This window comes from Sceloporus occidentalis, unplaced genomic scaffold, assembly GCF_023333645.1.
Source record: "Sceloporus occidentalis isolate IW3139 unplaced genomic scaffold, rSceOcc1.0.p SCAF_28, whole genome shotgun sequence".
NCBI lineage: Eukaryota > Metazoa > Chordata > Lepidosauria > Squamata > Phrynosomatidae > Sceloporus > Sceloporus occidentalis.
In genome coordinates, this window is record NW_028317008.1 from 1,890,906 (window position 1) to 1,907,076 (window position 16,171).

The 16,171-nt window shown below is 41.8% G+C and overlaps 1 protein-coding gene across 1 annotated transcript; it reads right to left on the minus strand.

The window, feature by feature from the left end:
• Positions 1 to 7,095: 7,095 nt before the first annotated feature.
• LOC149299408 (putative monooxygenase p33MONOX) lies at positions 7,096 to 13,530 on the minus strand. Its single transcript, XM_089486197.1, has 7 exons — positions 13,503 to 13,530; positions 11,705 to 11,895; positions 10,831 to 10,948; positions 9,249 to 9,373; positions 7,816 to 7,919; positions 7,411 to 7,538; positions 7,096 to 7,307 (listed from the first exon to the last, which is right to left on the minus strand). The coding sequence occupies exons 1-7, from the start codon at positions 13,528 to 13,530 to the stop codon at positions 7,096 to 7,098; spliced, it is 906 nt and encodes a 301-aa protein (XP_089342323.1).
• Between the last annotated feature and the right edge of the window lie 2,641 nt (positions 13,531 to 16,171).

Consider the following 16,171-nt stretch of genomic DNA (forward strand, 5'->3'; position numbering starts at 1 on the left):
CTGGCATTCTTATTTTTCCTTAACGTGAATTCTAGAGGAAACCAAACCATTAAAAATGGAATACATGCATTTATATCTTCTAGAGCCCATTTTACCAGTACAATGCTCAATTATACAGTATTGTCCATATGGTTCTATGAACATGACGGAAACGGCTTACAAAGCATACTTTACATTTTGAGATCCAGAATGCAGTGGTCATGTTGTTGCCCTACAACAAATAAAAAGCCAAATCATGAACTGTCTTCAAAAAGTAAAATTAATATTTCATGCACTGTTTACTCTTAATTAGATATATACAAATAGCTTGAGTTGTCCAGAAAAAACCCCCAATAGATTTGGCAAGTTCAAGTGTAAGCTTTGTGTAGGATATTTCCTAAATAGGGCAGTCCCAACATCTTGGTTTTTCATGGAGGATTCTTCTTGCCCTTTTGTTGAAACTTCTAGGCTTCATCCTGCTGATCTAAAGATGGTAGCCTGGGACTGGAGCCTGCTCACAGAGGCAGTGGAGAAAAAGGTATGATGTATCAGTTAAAAAAACATTTACAATGACTGTCTGTCCTAAACATGCTTGAAATGAGGGATTGAGATGTTTGATACACTATATGGACATAACTATTGGCACTACAAGGGAACACAAGCACATGACACACAAAAAGGTCATATATAATGTAGTACATTTATCAAATGAGATATCCCCTCTACTAAATATGGGTTTCTAAATGTAAAATGGCACATCAGCAATAATGAAAATAGTTTGTGGCGTACAATATGTGTCACAACATTCGGGTCCTCAACGCATTGGTGGATCAGTGCTGGGTGTCCGTAGGGCCCAAAAGTTCTTCTCTCGTTGGTGGTATAGTGTTGAGTATTGTTCGGGCTGCAGTGTCCAATGTGGAACACATACACGAAGACCGGAAGTTATAGCTGCAAAGGCGGGACCAACAACATATTTATATATGCGTATTTGGAATGCATGTCATCATTGTCCCTGTTTGTGTAATGGTCAGGTGTACCGATATTCTTGTCCATATAGTGTTAACCTAACACCACGTGCTCACCACATTAGCATGTTAAAAAATATCATATCTTAGTCTGTCTGCCAAGTGAAACCCACGTCCTGTAAATATTCTAGTTGAGATAATCTCCCGAAAAGCTATTTTGTTTAAAGCTCTGTGATTCTTATCATTCCAGGAGCACCCAGCCTACCTGCTCTTCCTACAGTATGTTGTTCAGACATTACATGATGACTTTCACATTGGTTTACGCCACCGATCTTTACAGAAATGTTTGGCCAAATCCATGTTATCGTGTGACAAAAGTTTAAATAACATCAAGTAAGTGTTCATTCATACAGATCCTGGAGACCGTATGCATTATTATTATTACGCCTGAAGTGCCATGCTTGGATTATTCAAGTATTCCGAAAAGGAGACAATAATGAGCAACACCCAAAAGTTTCTTCTTCTATGGAAAGAATTCTACAGTGTAGTAGAATGCAGTAAATTTAGCCTCCGTAGAACCAGTTAGAAGCACCTTGCTGAACCTGTCGTTATTGTGACAAATATGAAGCTTCATATAATTATAGTTTCTTCTACATGGTATTACAGAGATGTCATTAATTGGCTTATGGAAGTTGTGATGAATTCTGACGGTTGTTCAAAGGCAGAGTATGATTCTGCATTGGATTGTGAGAGCCAAAGGTAAGCAAGCCACAACTGCTGCCTATTTACACTATTTCAGTTAGCTTGGCGAGGTTACCAATATGCACGCTTTTCTCTTTACAGGGTCATTTCCCTCTTTCAGCACATGCTCTACATCGCAGTGGAAGTGGACAACTCGCCTGCTTGCAGTTCAATCAAGATTGCAGGATATGTTTTTCCCTCTGTGATCAGTATGAATACACGACACCAGAGGTAAACCAGAGAAAGCGATATGTTCTTTGAGAAGACATTAAGTGCTTCACAATGTAAAGTATCTTCCTATCTGAAAGAGGCTGGAATTGCTTGTGTGGTTCCAAACCGATTAAATGGTAAGCTGGCTGTTGCCTGGCATTGGGCCAAGCCTGACCTCAGGAGGATTTTGAGTCTGCTCAGGTTGTACTCTCTTGGTAAAGCCGGGCCAAGCCTGGCTTTGGGCTTAAAACTTGGCTCAAGCCTGCACAGGCATGCATATATTACGAAGGTGCTTTTAACATGGAAACCAGCTGCTAATATAATTTTTTTTCCTAGATTCATATTGTAACTCTTCCCCTTGCTATAACCGACCTAACTTTATTAGGTTCTGCGTGGAGAGCCAGGCGTGTACTGGAACCAGAGTGCACACTCTCTGCTGTTATATTTGCTTGTAGGTGATCGGGCCTTTTTTTTTTTTTTTTTTTTTTTTTTTTTTTATATCACTGTGCTACATCAGTCCATATATTGGCCTACTAGATTGGCCTCTTTTGATCTGTAATTACCGTATTTGCTCGATTATAAGACGAGGTTTTTTCCAGAGCAAATGCTCTGAAAAATACCCCTCGTCTTATAATCAGGGTCGTCTTATAATCAGACCTCAAATAGGTCTGATTATGAGACTAAGATCCAGATCCCCCGCAGCGATGCAGAGGACCTGGATCCTCCTGTGTTAATCCCCCCCCCCCCAATTTACCGGTGCTTCTGAGTCCCCGGTGCTTAGTCCGGGCTGCGTGTAGAGCTCTACGCGATACAATCGCGTAGAGCTCTACACGCTTCCCGGACTAAGCACTGGGGACCCAGATGCAGGGGACCTGGATCCTCCTGTGTTAACCCCCGACCCAACTTACCGGTGCATCTGAGTCCCCGGTGCTTAGTCCGGGCTGCGTGTAGAGCTCTACGCGATTGTATCGTGTAGAGCTCTACGCTCTACACGATACAATCGCGTAGAGCTCTAAACGCTGCCCGGACTAAGCACCGGGGACTCAGAAGCACCGGTAAGTTGGAGGGGGGGGGCATAACACAGGAGGATGCAGGGGACCTGCATCCTCCTGTGTTATGCCCCCTCCAACGTACCGGTGCTTCTGAGTCCCCGGTGCTTAGAGCTCTACGCGATTCGCGTGGAGCTCTACATGCTGCCCGGACTAAGCACCTGGGGCTCAGATGCAGGGGACCTGGACCCTCCTGTGTTATGCGCCCCCCCCAACTCAGAAGCACCGGTAAGTTTGGAGGAGGGAGGGGGAGTGTTAAATGTGGGTTTGAGGCATTTCTGGAGGCAGAGTGCTCTGTGAAATGCCTTTTAACCCCTTTAATGCCACTCTGCCTCCTGAAATGCCTTAAACCTCCCTATATGCCACTCTTCCCCATAATATGCCTTTTAACCCTCTAAGTGCCAGAGTGGCATATAGGGTTAAAAGGCATATCATGGGGCACAGTGGCATATAGGGTTAAAAGGCATATTATGGGGCACTGTGGCATTTAGAGGGTTAAAAGGCATATCATGGGGCACAGTGGCATATAGGGGGTATAAGGCACTTCTGGGGCAGATGTGCATAACTGGGGGACAGGTTGGAAAATAGAAGGAAATAAAACCAAAATATTTTTCTCAAGCATAGCTTTTATTAAAAAAAAGTGTTTAAATGAATTAACATTTACTGGTAAAACTTTTTTCCTATAGGGTCGTCTTATATTCAGGCTTTTTCTTTTTTTCCTAAATTAATATTAAGATTTGGGGGGTCGTCTTATAATCAGGGTCGTCTTATAATCGAGCAAATACGGTAACTCTCTTGCTTTTATCCATAGGGAGATGTTTTTCAGCAGCATTGAAAGCCCTATGCTGAAGGCCAAGATCCTTGAGGAACTTTTCCTTCATAGCTGTCAGAAAAATGTAACGCTTCCACTGTCACTGGCCAAGATCCTTTTCTTCATAGAGCACTCCACCCTCCTCCTGGAACAGGTGAATGAGTATTTAATGCTTACTCAACTAAAGCTAGGAGGGTTACGTCAGATGATCAAAACTAGAAACCCCCAAAACTGTAAAATACTACTTTCTCACAGTAGGGTAGGGTAGGGAGAGGAAAGATAGTTGCAATGCATTTATTACAATGGCCAAGTGGCCTGTTGGTTCAAACAGGCTGCGTAGGCTGGAAGGAAGCCCCTGCACCAGGAATCCCGAAGATATCTGGGCTTCCATGATGGGTTATAATGTACCCTGAAAATCATGATGGCATGGAATGTCATAATAAATCCACCAAAGGGGTTAGATGGACCCATGTGATTACAGCATGCATTTGTTAATAGGTAGGACTGAATAAAACCAAAATAAAATCCAATTTATGCATTTATTTTAGATTTCATTCAAACTGATTACACATTGTACATAAGCATGGTTTCAAAAGAAAGCCCTACTAAAAATAGTTTGGGTGGGTCCTTAAGAAAAATCAGTCTCTAACACCTTATAAGACATGGTCCAAATATTACTGTTGGAAATGTATAAATTACATGATACTGTGCCATACTGAATTTTTTTTAGAATATATGAAGCTATGTACAAATACAAATATTTTTATTAAAAAAAACTATTAAAAATGTACTTTAATATACACATTTGATCAGAGCCGACCATTGCATTTGGAAACTGGTATATATTCAGATGTGGCTTCCCAAGGCCTTTTTTATTCCACCGACTGGACTTTGTGGTTGTTTTCTGCAGGGCCCAGGAACAGAGTGGGACAGATGGGATGAGATGATACATCACATCTGCTTGCTATTCCTCAGTTACCAAAGAATTTTATTAGGTATGAATTACCTTTTTATTTATTTAAACATGGAAGACAAAAATGGTACCAGGAGCAGGAGAAAAGTAGAAGAAAAGGCATGCAGTTAACCCTGTATACCTTTTCATATGGAACTGAATGAATGAACTTAAAAATGAGTTTTTGGGGAGAATGGTATCCTTACGGTGATGTAACAAAGAGAGGGCTTGGGTTGCGGGCCCTGTTTCCCTGTTTTGGATCTAAGTTTTTTTGAAGACGAGCTCATTTGTTACGTGTGAAACCAGCGCTTACTGCTGTGAAGTAGGATAAAATAAAACAAATCTTGCCAGCTAATAAATATATTAGTTCCCATCTCTGTACCAAGAAGACACAATGTTTTGCCCCTTGCAGCCTTGTATGTTCGTTTCCCCAATATAAAAATGAAATGTGACCATCTGCAGCAGCATGTGGATTTGTCCTTTATCCATATTAATATTGGTCCGTAGCCTTTTGGTCCCTAAAAATACCTTTCATAAATAATTGTTTCCTCCCCTCACCAGATCATTTACTTACACCAGTGACAGACCGCATAGATCAGATGCAGAAGACCAAGCAGCATTTTCAGCTCGATGATATAACAGAAGATGATGTGGAGACTCATCTCGATCACTTAAAGATGCGTATTAGTCACGGTGCAGCGATTCCATCTGCCATCCACGCCAGGCTGCACATGCTGAAAGTCTTACTGACCAGCCCTTTCAGACACCAAGCATAACCGCGGCTGCTTGACTTACATAGAGCCAATTACTTACGGTATATGTATATATATATATATATATATCGTAAGTAATTAGCTCTGTATATGTGTATATATATATATATTTTTTTCTTACCATGCCCAGATTTAATGTATAAATTAAACATTATATATATATATTAAAAAAAGCGCCAAATATATATTTCTTACCATGCCCAGATTTAATGTATAAATTTCCGGTATACACAGCCAGACAATGCCCTTTGGCTCTCACCATTGAAAGAACTGTTTGCACAGGCTTAGGAATATTTTCTTATATTAAAACTAGGGTAATGTACACTAATTTTTCCCTATGCACTTTACCAATACTTTGCAATTTCTGTATTATAATTGTTCGTTTTAACCATTTGTTTCTGAAAGACAGTTCCCATAGGATGGATGCTCTGCTCCTTAGCAGATGGTATATTTTCAAGGGTAGCTTGAAATAGATTAGATGAGGTAGATGAAGCTTCACAGTCAAGCGGCGGCCTTGGATAAGCTACGTCTACCAAGAGGTTGAAGCGGTGAGGCGTTAACACAGACGAGTCGCGTATCTACCACCAGACTAACAGAAAAAGATGAACAAGATGTGATGTTTTGTTGCCTTCATTTTAATATACATGAAAAAAATCAGACTACTCCTTTTGTTAAATGTTTATTTGCAACCAAAAAAACATGACACATGCACAAGGATGGAGAAAATTAACTGTATACAAATAAATTAAATGCTACAACAATATCACTGTGAACTTTACTTTCATGGAATGCCAAAGATATTGCGGTTTGGGATACCCCAAAATGTGAGTTAAATGAAGTAGAAGGGTTGGGTCCTTGTGAAATCCTACCCCTAAGACAATGGTATCGCAATAGAAATTAATATTTAAACCGTGTAAGGCAACTCCCTTTTTTCTGGAATAGAAAATGCACCAAGTGTTCAGATACAAACGCGTAGCTTATACAGCTATCCTAACACTCAAGAGCATGCAAACCTTGGCGCACACCAAGGATAGAGCCCCAGCTTTTGTTAGTACATCTCCTGTGATCCTCCCTGTGGGGAGATGAAATGAAAGCGCTGGTTATCTCTCCACAGGGAGGATATCCCTATGCAATAATCCATCATGTTAAATAAAAAGCCAGCCTTGTGCAGTTAAATAAAACTACTTACAAAAAATCCCTGTTTACCCTACAGCAATTATTCATCCATGAACACATGTGCTAGATTATTACTCACAGAAAGTCCACAGACCTGAACATACTTTTATACATGGAGCTGATAGTGTAGAAGGCATCACATATAATAAGCTTCCCCCATTCACTTCATTTGCCAGAACAGCAGCAGACAGATTGTACAGCGATGGCTACTGGAGTGCGGAGCAACCTCGATGCATAGTCACAGGTATTTGGTATCTATAGAATAGCCATATTTAAGGATCATAGTTTAAATTTTGAACACTGATGCAAGGTTCTAGGGGTGACTGGAATGTCCACATTATGAAAAACCGGGCCAAAGCAATAACTCTTTCCAGCCCAAACGTAAGACAATTATTTTTACCATTATAGTCTTTTCGTAAGACTTCAAGTGAACTGTCTTTCAGAAGCCTGTGGGGGTGAGTATGTTCATGTCACGTGGTTTCAGGTTGTGGCCACGGGAATTTTTATTGTTTTCTGTAACAAAAGATGATGCTTCTATCTTGGGTGGTTTGAACGATGCAGGGTCATCTGCTATTCGGGTAGCCTGGGCCCGCATCAGCTCCATAGGGGTTGGTTTTTGGGCACCTTTATAAGACTGGATAGTGAATCCACCTGCAGAGAAAAATACATTTGGAAGCCATACACAAGTTGCAGTCATCCGTGAAGGTTATTAAGCATGCTGCCCAGTTGGCGCAGACAGCTGGCATAACTTTACCTGGATCTGTAGTTGATTTCTGAACAGCGCGAGGGCCAAAAACACTCCATTTCTCTGCTCCCCCTGATTCAGAGCCGCTGATCTCACCAGCTGGGAGGGAAGTGGTGGAGCCTTGGCTAAACCAGGATCTGAAAAAGGAGAACGTATACGTCATTAGGCAGAATAGCAATCGTAAAAAGTGGACATTACACAGACAATCCCTTCTGAGCCAGTCAAATCCATTGAACAACCTCATTGTGTGCACTAGCCAGAGTAAAACCTTCATGCGACTGACACGACAAAGCTGAAGTCATTAGGGCAGTAGTAATGATGTGCTTTACTTACAAAGCCAATATCTATCTGGCTTAGAATGAGATTGATGTACATGTCCACTGAATTTGTGCTCTACAAAGCAGCATATGTTACCTGCGCATCGGCTTGGGAGATGAACTTGGAGTGCTGCAAGGGGTGGACTGAGCAGATGAGCTTTGCTTGTCTTCAGTGGTCTCTCCTGTCTGCATCTTTAGCTTCTGGAAGAGGGCAACAGAAAAAAACTTAAGTTACGTTCCTATATTTATAAAGTCTCCCAACACTTACAACAGTGAGAAAAAGAAAAAAAAAAAAAAAAACAATGACAACAAGCTATGCTTTAGTAACGGCAAAAAGGCAGTGCCGATAAACCAGGATCAACAAGCCCGATAGAACCTGGAAACTAGTTTTCAGGTTTTAACAGCATGGGTTCTCGAAAGTGAAAGCAAACATAATTCAGTGACGCATCAGAACCCACCCCCCCCCAAACAAAACCAGCATCCACTGGATCACCAGCTAGACTCTGCAGATAGCGATGCTGAGAATGGTGTAACGTGAATAAAACAAGAATACGACAGTCGGATAAGCAGATGTGCTTTTCGGCATGAACCTCACTTGTGAACATACGCGTTACGGAAATAGTAATGCCCTTGGAAAAGCCTCCTTGGCCAATTTAGACGCTTAAGGGGTCACGGCTCCTAAGATCTGTGCATATTTCTGCCTCCTCAGATTTCTTGCAGACCGGATTGAATAAGATGTAAATTGTAAGGTTTCCTTTAATTAATTTCCAGAAGAGGGTCACACACAAGCCACCTTTAAAAAGCACTGCAGGCATAATAGAGGTGTTCCTCCATCCTGCAGCTCAGCTTCTTCCACCAGAGAACCAAACACAGAGCACATCAATAACGTTTAATTATATATCCGGGCTTGCCATTTACAGCATAGCTTTAAAAACCGCCGGCCTTAGGTTCATAGCACTACCGATAACAAAAAGACCATATTACTTTGTTACACTTCTTCAATGTAGAATAATTACCAATAACGGAATAATGAAGAGGACCCAATTCTAAGTTCTTCACATCTACGTGCACTAGAGTTCTAAGGCATACATACAATGTGTTTGGATCACTGCATAGCAAAAACAGCAATGTCACCACTATAAAATCAAGTTTACAGCAATCATGACCTGATTAACCAGCAATGGATAACCGGTATGTCCGGAATGCATTTAACCGAAAGCCAACGTTTCCCATACGATCCTACAAGAAAAGCAGCAGGTTCCCTCCGGCCGACACAAATGCATTTCCACCTCCTTTTGGGTTTACCATTTTCCAGGCTGAGCTCAAATCTACTGCATTACCAGCCAAAAAGATGATTTGATGAAGAAGAATGTAAAAACTAAATCGGAAGCCAAAAACACACCAATACATACACAACGCAATTTGGGTGAAAGCGACACTGACACACACGATACGGCAGGTGAAGATAAATGAAGATACAGGGCGGATATTCAGCATGAGAGTAAAGCACAGGGGAGAGGAAGGTCTTACATGCAGGGCTTCCGCCACACGGTGGTATTTGGTCTCTTCAGCAGTGAGGCCCTTGTGTGGAGTATAACCGGCGTCCCTGAGGCCGGCCTGCTGCTCGAAGCGCTGAATGCTCTCCTGCGTATGCTCTGGAAAGGGAGACATTTCCACTCACAGCACTCAAGCACGGGTCATAGCTTTACTCCTTCAAAGCACGTAATACTTGTATGTTGCATGGACAGTGTATGTCGCACAGAGAACTATATGCTATTACCTGAACCATCACATCATGTGTTATAGGCACCAATAATGTCTACAAAGCGATGTCAAATGTGAGGAACCCGACGTATTATTAGGGCCAGCACACCCAGCCCGCATTGTTAAGGAGGATGTGTCTCGATAGGGTTTATGTGGTCACCATTGGGTGAACGATACCCCGTGCTACTTAGTATGGAGAGAGCTAAAGAACCCACAACTTGATAATTTAATGGATTTTTTGGCAATTTTTATTTCCACATTTCCTTACAGTAATTATTACATTATTTTGATTGAGTTCTAGTCCATGGCACCCATACAGTCTTATTGTGGATCACAAATCTGAAGTTGAAGATACCAGGCATATAAATAAATCCCACCTTGTAGACAAGCACTGCAGCAAATCCATAAAAAGAATTAACTAATAACTCTCTTATGGTGTTTATGTAAGTGTCTTAAGTGCATAAGTGTTGAAAAAGCACACACTTTGCTTTGGCTGTTAACTAATCATTTGGGCCACCGGAACTTCTTAGAAGGCTACAAGGGGAACTAGGCATAATGAATCCAAGCGTTCTAGTCACACTAATGTAGCCAAATAGGATTGATTTTGGTTTTCAGAAAATGTAAAAAAAAAAAAGACCCCAGAGGTTACAGTTTTTAGGAAATATGGCATCTATACTGATCTGAAAGAAATACAGTAATAAGAAAACTGATTGTCGTCCCTTAAGCATACCCTCAAAACAAGCTTTTAGTATGCAATGGGGGGGGGGGGGGGCAAAAAAAAAATCTGCGCAAAAGACCATTGTGTCCTGACTGTCAAATGTAAATATACAACAGGTGGCAATACGCTGACTATGCAAGACACAATAAACAATGCATCCTCAGCAAAGAAAAGAAACATGTCATAGTCCAGCTAGGCGAGGACAAACCGACCATGAATAATCAGAGCATACGGTCTAGAAGGTTCTCGCTCCAATAAAGCAAAGATCAAGCCACTCCCCGATACATACATTTATCAAAAAGAAAAATAAATGGAAAATGAAAAGAAAAATTTTTTAAAGATTAAAGGTGTGAAAATGGGGCCAGAGGATTAGCCAGGTATTAGGTGATTTCAGGAAGATGGAGGTTCATTGGTTTAAGAGGAGGCTTGGATGATAAAAGTCTGAGAAGAGACTAAAAAAAATTAAGGTATGACATGGAAAAGAAATAAACCATAGAGGAGTTCTAACATTCACACTGTTACGGTACATTTTATGGATCGATACATTATATGGTATAATCAAGTCCCAGTCCTGCTTTCATCTTTGCATTTTTAGCCACTTTATAGAACCAGTAAAAGCAACATCCTTACTTGTCAACAGAGAATTCATGATGACAGAGGTGGCTTTGGCTTTCACCACAGGGGCCTTCTCAGTGGAAGAGGAATGGGGCAGAGCAGGTGGGGGCACGTTATTATCCCCTTCCTCAACCTGCTCAAGACAATAAGGTATCGGGAAGGAAGGAGGAGAAAAGAAAGGTCAGTATTGGAATTAGGAAAGAGGGGGGGCAAAAAAAAAAAAAAAGTTACATAGATTTCAAACATGCCCCATGGAGAGCGACCCAACACATCACCATTGGAGTGACTTCTCTTACAAGGCCACTAAAAAAATGGTTGTTTCAAATCATCTGATTCTACCATCGGCCCACTTTATGGCACCATAATAGACAATGCAGAGATTGATATAATCAGCAGCTCTGGTGCAAAGTCTGGCTTCTCACCACAAAAAACAGCAGAAATGTTCCATTGACTGGATGATTTCAGTGGTTGCTGCAGTGATAAGGACCGCGCTAAAAACACTTGCAATACAATCAAGTTTTGCCGACTTCTTTTATGACTTAAACACATGTATTTATTTTTCCTATCGTGGTATTACCAGTGTTTTTAAACACTCAATGTATAGCTCTCTTGTTCATCATACCCCTGTCTCCACATCTGCAGTAGGTGACCAAATTATATTTTATCCTCACCCCATTCCCTCAAGATTGTAAGCAGGGCCCTCTCTACCCAATGTCCATGTAGATCCTTTTCCAACAGCTAATTTTGCTTCAGAGCACCAAGACAACCATGATGCCCTCTCATAGTTTTGGACTTAAGTGTAAGCATAGCTATCAAGAATAGAAAAAATATATATATAGTGCTAGGCGGTGCAAAACTAATACGTACTGAAGAATTGTCTGCAGCATACCTTTGATAGCTTGTGATATTTACGCTCCGGTATAATTGGCTTTCTCCACAGTGTGTTAGCGCACATGTCCGATGGTGGTGGTGTCATAGGAGCGGTATCCTCCAAAGCATCGTCATAGCTGAAAGCTCGACGGTGCATCCCAATAGGCAGGGACATCTTTCCCAGTAACCCACCTGTGCTGTGCTCAATAGCTGAAGACAAAGAGCCAGCCACTTAATACAGGATTCAACTGCACACAAGATACTACACCATCTCTTACAATAAACATCTCACTAAGTAAGATGCATATTAACCCCTTCAATCCCAGGGGTTTTTGGTACCTCAAAGCCCAGAGCAATTTTGCCATTTTTGGGGTATGTCGGTTTAGCGATGATTCTCTTTTCCTGTGAATAGTGTACCCATGTAAACTATATATTGTTTTTTCAAGGAGAGAAAGAGCTTTCGTTTGATACCATAGTTGGATGATTAGCTGAAAATTTACAATGAGAAATTTAGTAAAAACTAGCGAAGATTAGAAAAATAAACTAATTTTTTTTTACATTTTCCCTCTGAATCCTCACAAAATTAGGTAAAGTGATGGAAAATCCCCTCCAAGTTTATTAATTCAGGTGTCCTGAGTTCAGAAATACCTAATTTATATAGATTTTCCAGACTTTCCCAGCACCAGGGAACATACTATAAGGTGTACAATTTTGTATAAGTTTTATGCCTATGGCTTAACGGGTTTGGGGGTTGTGAACGGGGGCAGGAGGGTTATATTGGCTAGATGTTATGCCAGGGCAATGGGAAGTAAGGTTTTTTTAATAATTTTTTATATTTTTTTTTAATTTAAATTTTTTTATATATTATTTTTACACAGAAATGGTTAGAGGTCCTCCTAGGGACCTCCTGAACATGCCAGTGATGTCACAATGACATCACAGCTCACATTATAATTTTTTTTTGAATTATTTTAATGATTTATTTAATATTTTTTTTTAAACGAATTCATTTTTTTTTTCCAGCTTTTCTCTTTCAGGACGGGAGGGGGAGTGAGAGAGATGGTTTCTCACTCCCCTCCCCGCGATCCCCCTGCACCGATCACACTGTGATCTCTACGCAGGTCCTCACAGACCTGCATAAGAGATCGCAGCGTCTCTGTGCCTCATCGGAGGGCAGGATATCCCCGCAGCAGTGACGCAACCCGGAAGGGAATGCCCGATCGCGCGTTTGCAACTGGGCGATCGGGCACTTTCAACCGTAACAGCTTACCGGCTTTCATGCCGGAAGCTGTTACAGGAGATCGGGCAGCAGAAAGCCGGCAATGCCGGCTTCTGCTGCCAGTCCAGGCTGTCAAACGAGGCACATCATTTACGATCTAGAGGAGAGAAAAAAAGAATCTCACAAAAGGTACAAACAGAGCTGACCATTTTGACAACAAAGCAAAAATGTATCTCTAAACACCAAACCTATTCATTTGCTTCCAGATAAAACATGCACCATAACACTAAGAAGAATTAAGTTAATAAATAAAAATAAGTTTGTTCTGGCATGTACAACAGTCTGCATTTAAACTCTCTAGAAACTGCTTTTACGACAAAGGGTGCATAAAAAATTATACATAAAGATGGGTAGCATCCGCTTAACCTGCTCTCAATTCATTGGCATTAAAATTTGTATGATCAATAGAAGCAGATGATCTTTACAGAGATATTTCCTTGATTCACAGATAACTCAAACTCTCTGCTTCATAACAAGCCGTATAAATACGCATCTGTTTCCTTTCACTGAGGAGAGCCATGATTAAAAAGGTTGTTACCAGGTACATCAGGCTGTCTCGATGCCATTATAGCGGTTAGATTTGATGCTTTTTTTCGCTATGGAAATCCAGAATAAATGTGTTACCTAGTAAAAACAATAATCTATTTATTGCTCAAACAAACAGAAACACAGCAGGACATGCAATGACAGGCTCTCGCAAAGCAGGCCTATTCAAACTGAATGCACGGGTCACTAAAGCAAAGGCACGTTGTCTTACCAGGCCACTGGGTTATGACGATTAACTGGAAGCAGAAAAGCCAAGCTTAAGCATAGTGCAAATGAAGCTGACTGCGGGAAGAGATTCCAAGAGGTCCATGCAGGGTACCTAAGGGCAGAAACAAATAGGACAAGGTGGGTTATAACCATATAGCCCCACATTGGACCGTATAGTCCCAAGTCAAGAGAGAAAACTTATTAGACTTTGTTTGACAGTTTGTTTAACGCCTTCATGATCGAGGGTTTCTCATAACATCTCATGATAACAGTAATACCCTTCATACACAGTTTTGTTCTGGAATGGACATATAGTTCCTATCATTTCTATTTTTAAACACTTCTTTTGATGTTAGCAATTTTTTTTGTAGTTTTCTACTTCTAGGGGCACATTTTCATAGTTTTAACCTATTTTTGATTCTGCGCTGCTTCATGTGGACCCCATTTATAGCATGGTGACATCACTAGTGATTGCTTTAACCCCTTAATGACACGTATGGGCTCAAAATGCATTGTCTTCAATGGGTTTAGGAACCACCCATTGTCCTTAAGGGGTTAATATTTATTTCACTTTTTAGTATCATTGCTATTACCATTTATGTTTTGATCTCATCACACAGTCATCAGGAGGTGGGGCTGCAGAGACCTACATTTCTGATCGCAATAGGAGTCATAAACTAGTTGCGGGTTGATCAGAGATCCACGCAGGGTCTGGAGATATACTCATGCATGTCTGGAGATATACTCATGCATGTATGGAAACACCCAATCCGGCATTCAAACAGTAACGGTATGCCAGCACTCGCGGTGAGCACCACTACACCAGAGCTGTCACCACAGAACAAGCCATCGTAGCTTCTGATGACACGAGAGAGTCCAGGCTGTATTCAGATAACCAGATGTCTCCTGCAGCACAAAAAAGGCTGGTCACGCAATATTGTCATCTGGAGGGTGACTTGAGTTGTATATCCATAGCGGCTGATATACAAAACGTCTCGAACTGTTATTTTACTGATCTGAAATCTCAGATTTAAGGGTATAATGCTTCCTCTGGACCAATCGTCTTTCTCTGCCCCAGAGATCTTCTCCTCCACTGAGACAGGACATTAAACTAAACGCTATTCTAGCTTTGTCCTGGGTCTCAGCTTCCATGGGGTAACACAGTCACTTTAAACCAAAGATCACCAAGTTACAGAAACAAAAACACAACGTGAAGGCCGTTTCATAAATATACCACCAGTTAACCCCAATTTATGTAAAGCGTCATAGAAAAGGTATGAGAGGACATAAATACTGCGAGCATGGAAACATTTCAAAGGCAGGCAGTGGGACGTTACCGTAAGGATGTGCCTAGTTAGGGTTATTACAGGGATTTAAGGCGGCCTGGCATGCCCACCAGAGACCCTGACCTGATATGGCCACCAGAATTCACCAGAGACCCCAACCTGGCATGCCCACCAGTGTGCAGAACACCAGAGACTCTGACCTGGCATGCCCACCTGTGTGCAGAACACCAGAGACCCTGACCTGGCATTCCCACCCGTGTGCAGAACACCAGAGACCCTGACCTGGCATGCCCACCCGTGTGCAGAACACCAGAGACCCTGACCTGGCATGCCCCCCCGTGTGCAGTACACCAGAGACCCTGACCCGGCATGCCCACCCGTGTGCAGTACACCAGAGACCCTGACCTGGCATGCCCACCCGTGTGCAGACCCCCTTACATATCTGCCTTGCGCGCTGTCCGCTGGAAAAAAAACCTCTGAGTTTGACGTCACCGCATTGCCTGACTAAAAGACGTTTGAGGGAAAATGAGGCATGGCGGCCGGACTGGACAATAATAAAAGTGACATATGCCACCGCCCCTTCTAGACAAAGTAAATGCACTTTGACAAGATACAGAAATAACCCGCCCGGCCGGTCTAATAAATGCAAGTCCTGGTAGCCCAACTGCTATGCACAGTATTAACTTCCACATTCCCAGGAAATAATCGTTTGCTACAGGAGGCAGGCCTTCCTTGGTAATCTAAAATAGGATTGCAAATAATACAGAGATTTCTGGCGCGGGGTACTCACCTATAGACCTGTGGTACCCAACCACTTCTGTACTAGAAGCAACTCCTAGTACTTCTTTCTGAAATCACAAATCGATTACCGCCGCTGATAAGCCGTAGAACGACAGAAGCACCCATTATCCGTAGCAGAATGGCGACCAATAATGAAGGAGGGTACGCATGCGCAGACCAGGGCAACAAACCATCAAAAAGGACTGCGCATGCGTTGCGTTGAAACTTTCGGGCGTTTCTAAACCAACTTGGTTATTGTATACCGCTGAAGCTGTAACTACCATTTTTCGTACGGGAAAAACACAACTGCGCATGCGTACTACTTACTAACTTAATAACCACGCCTTTTCAGAAAATTTACCAATGAAAATCCTCCTCGCATAGTCAA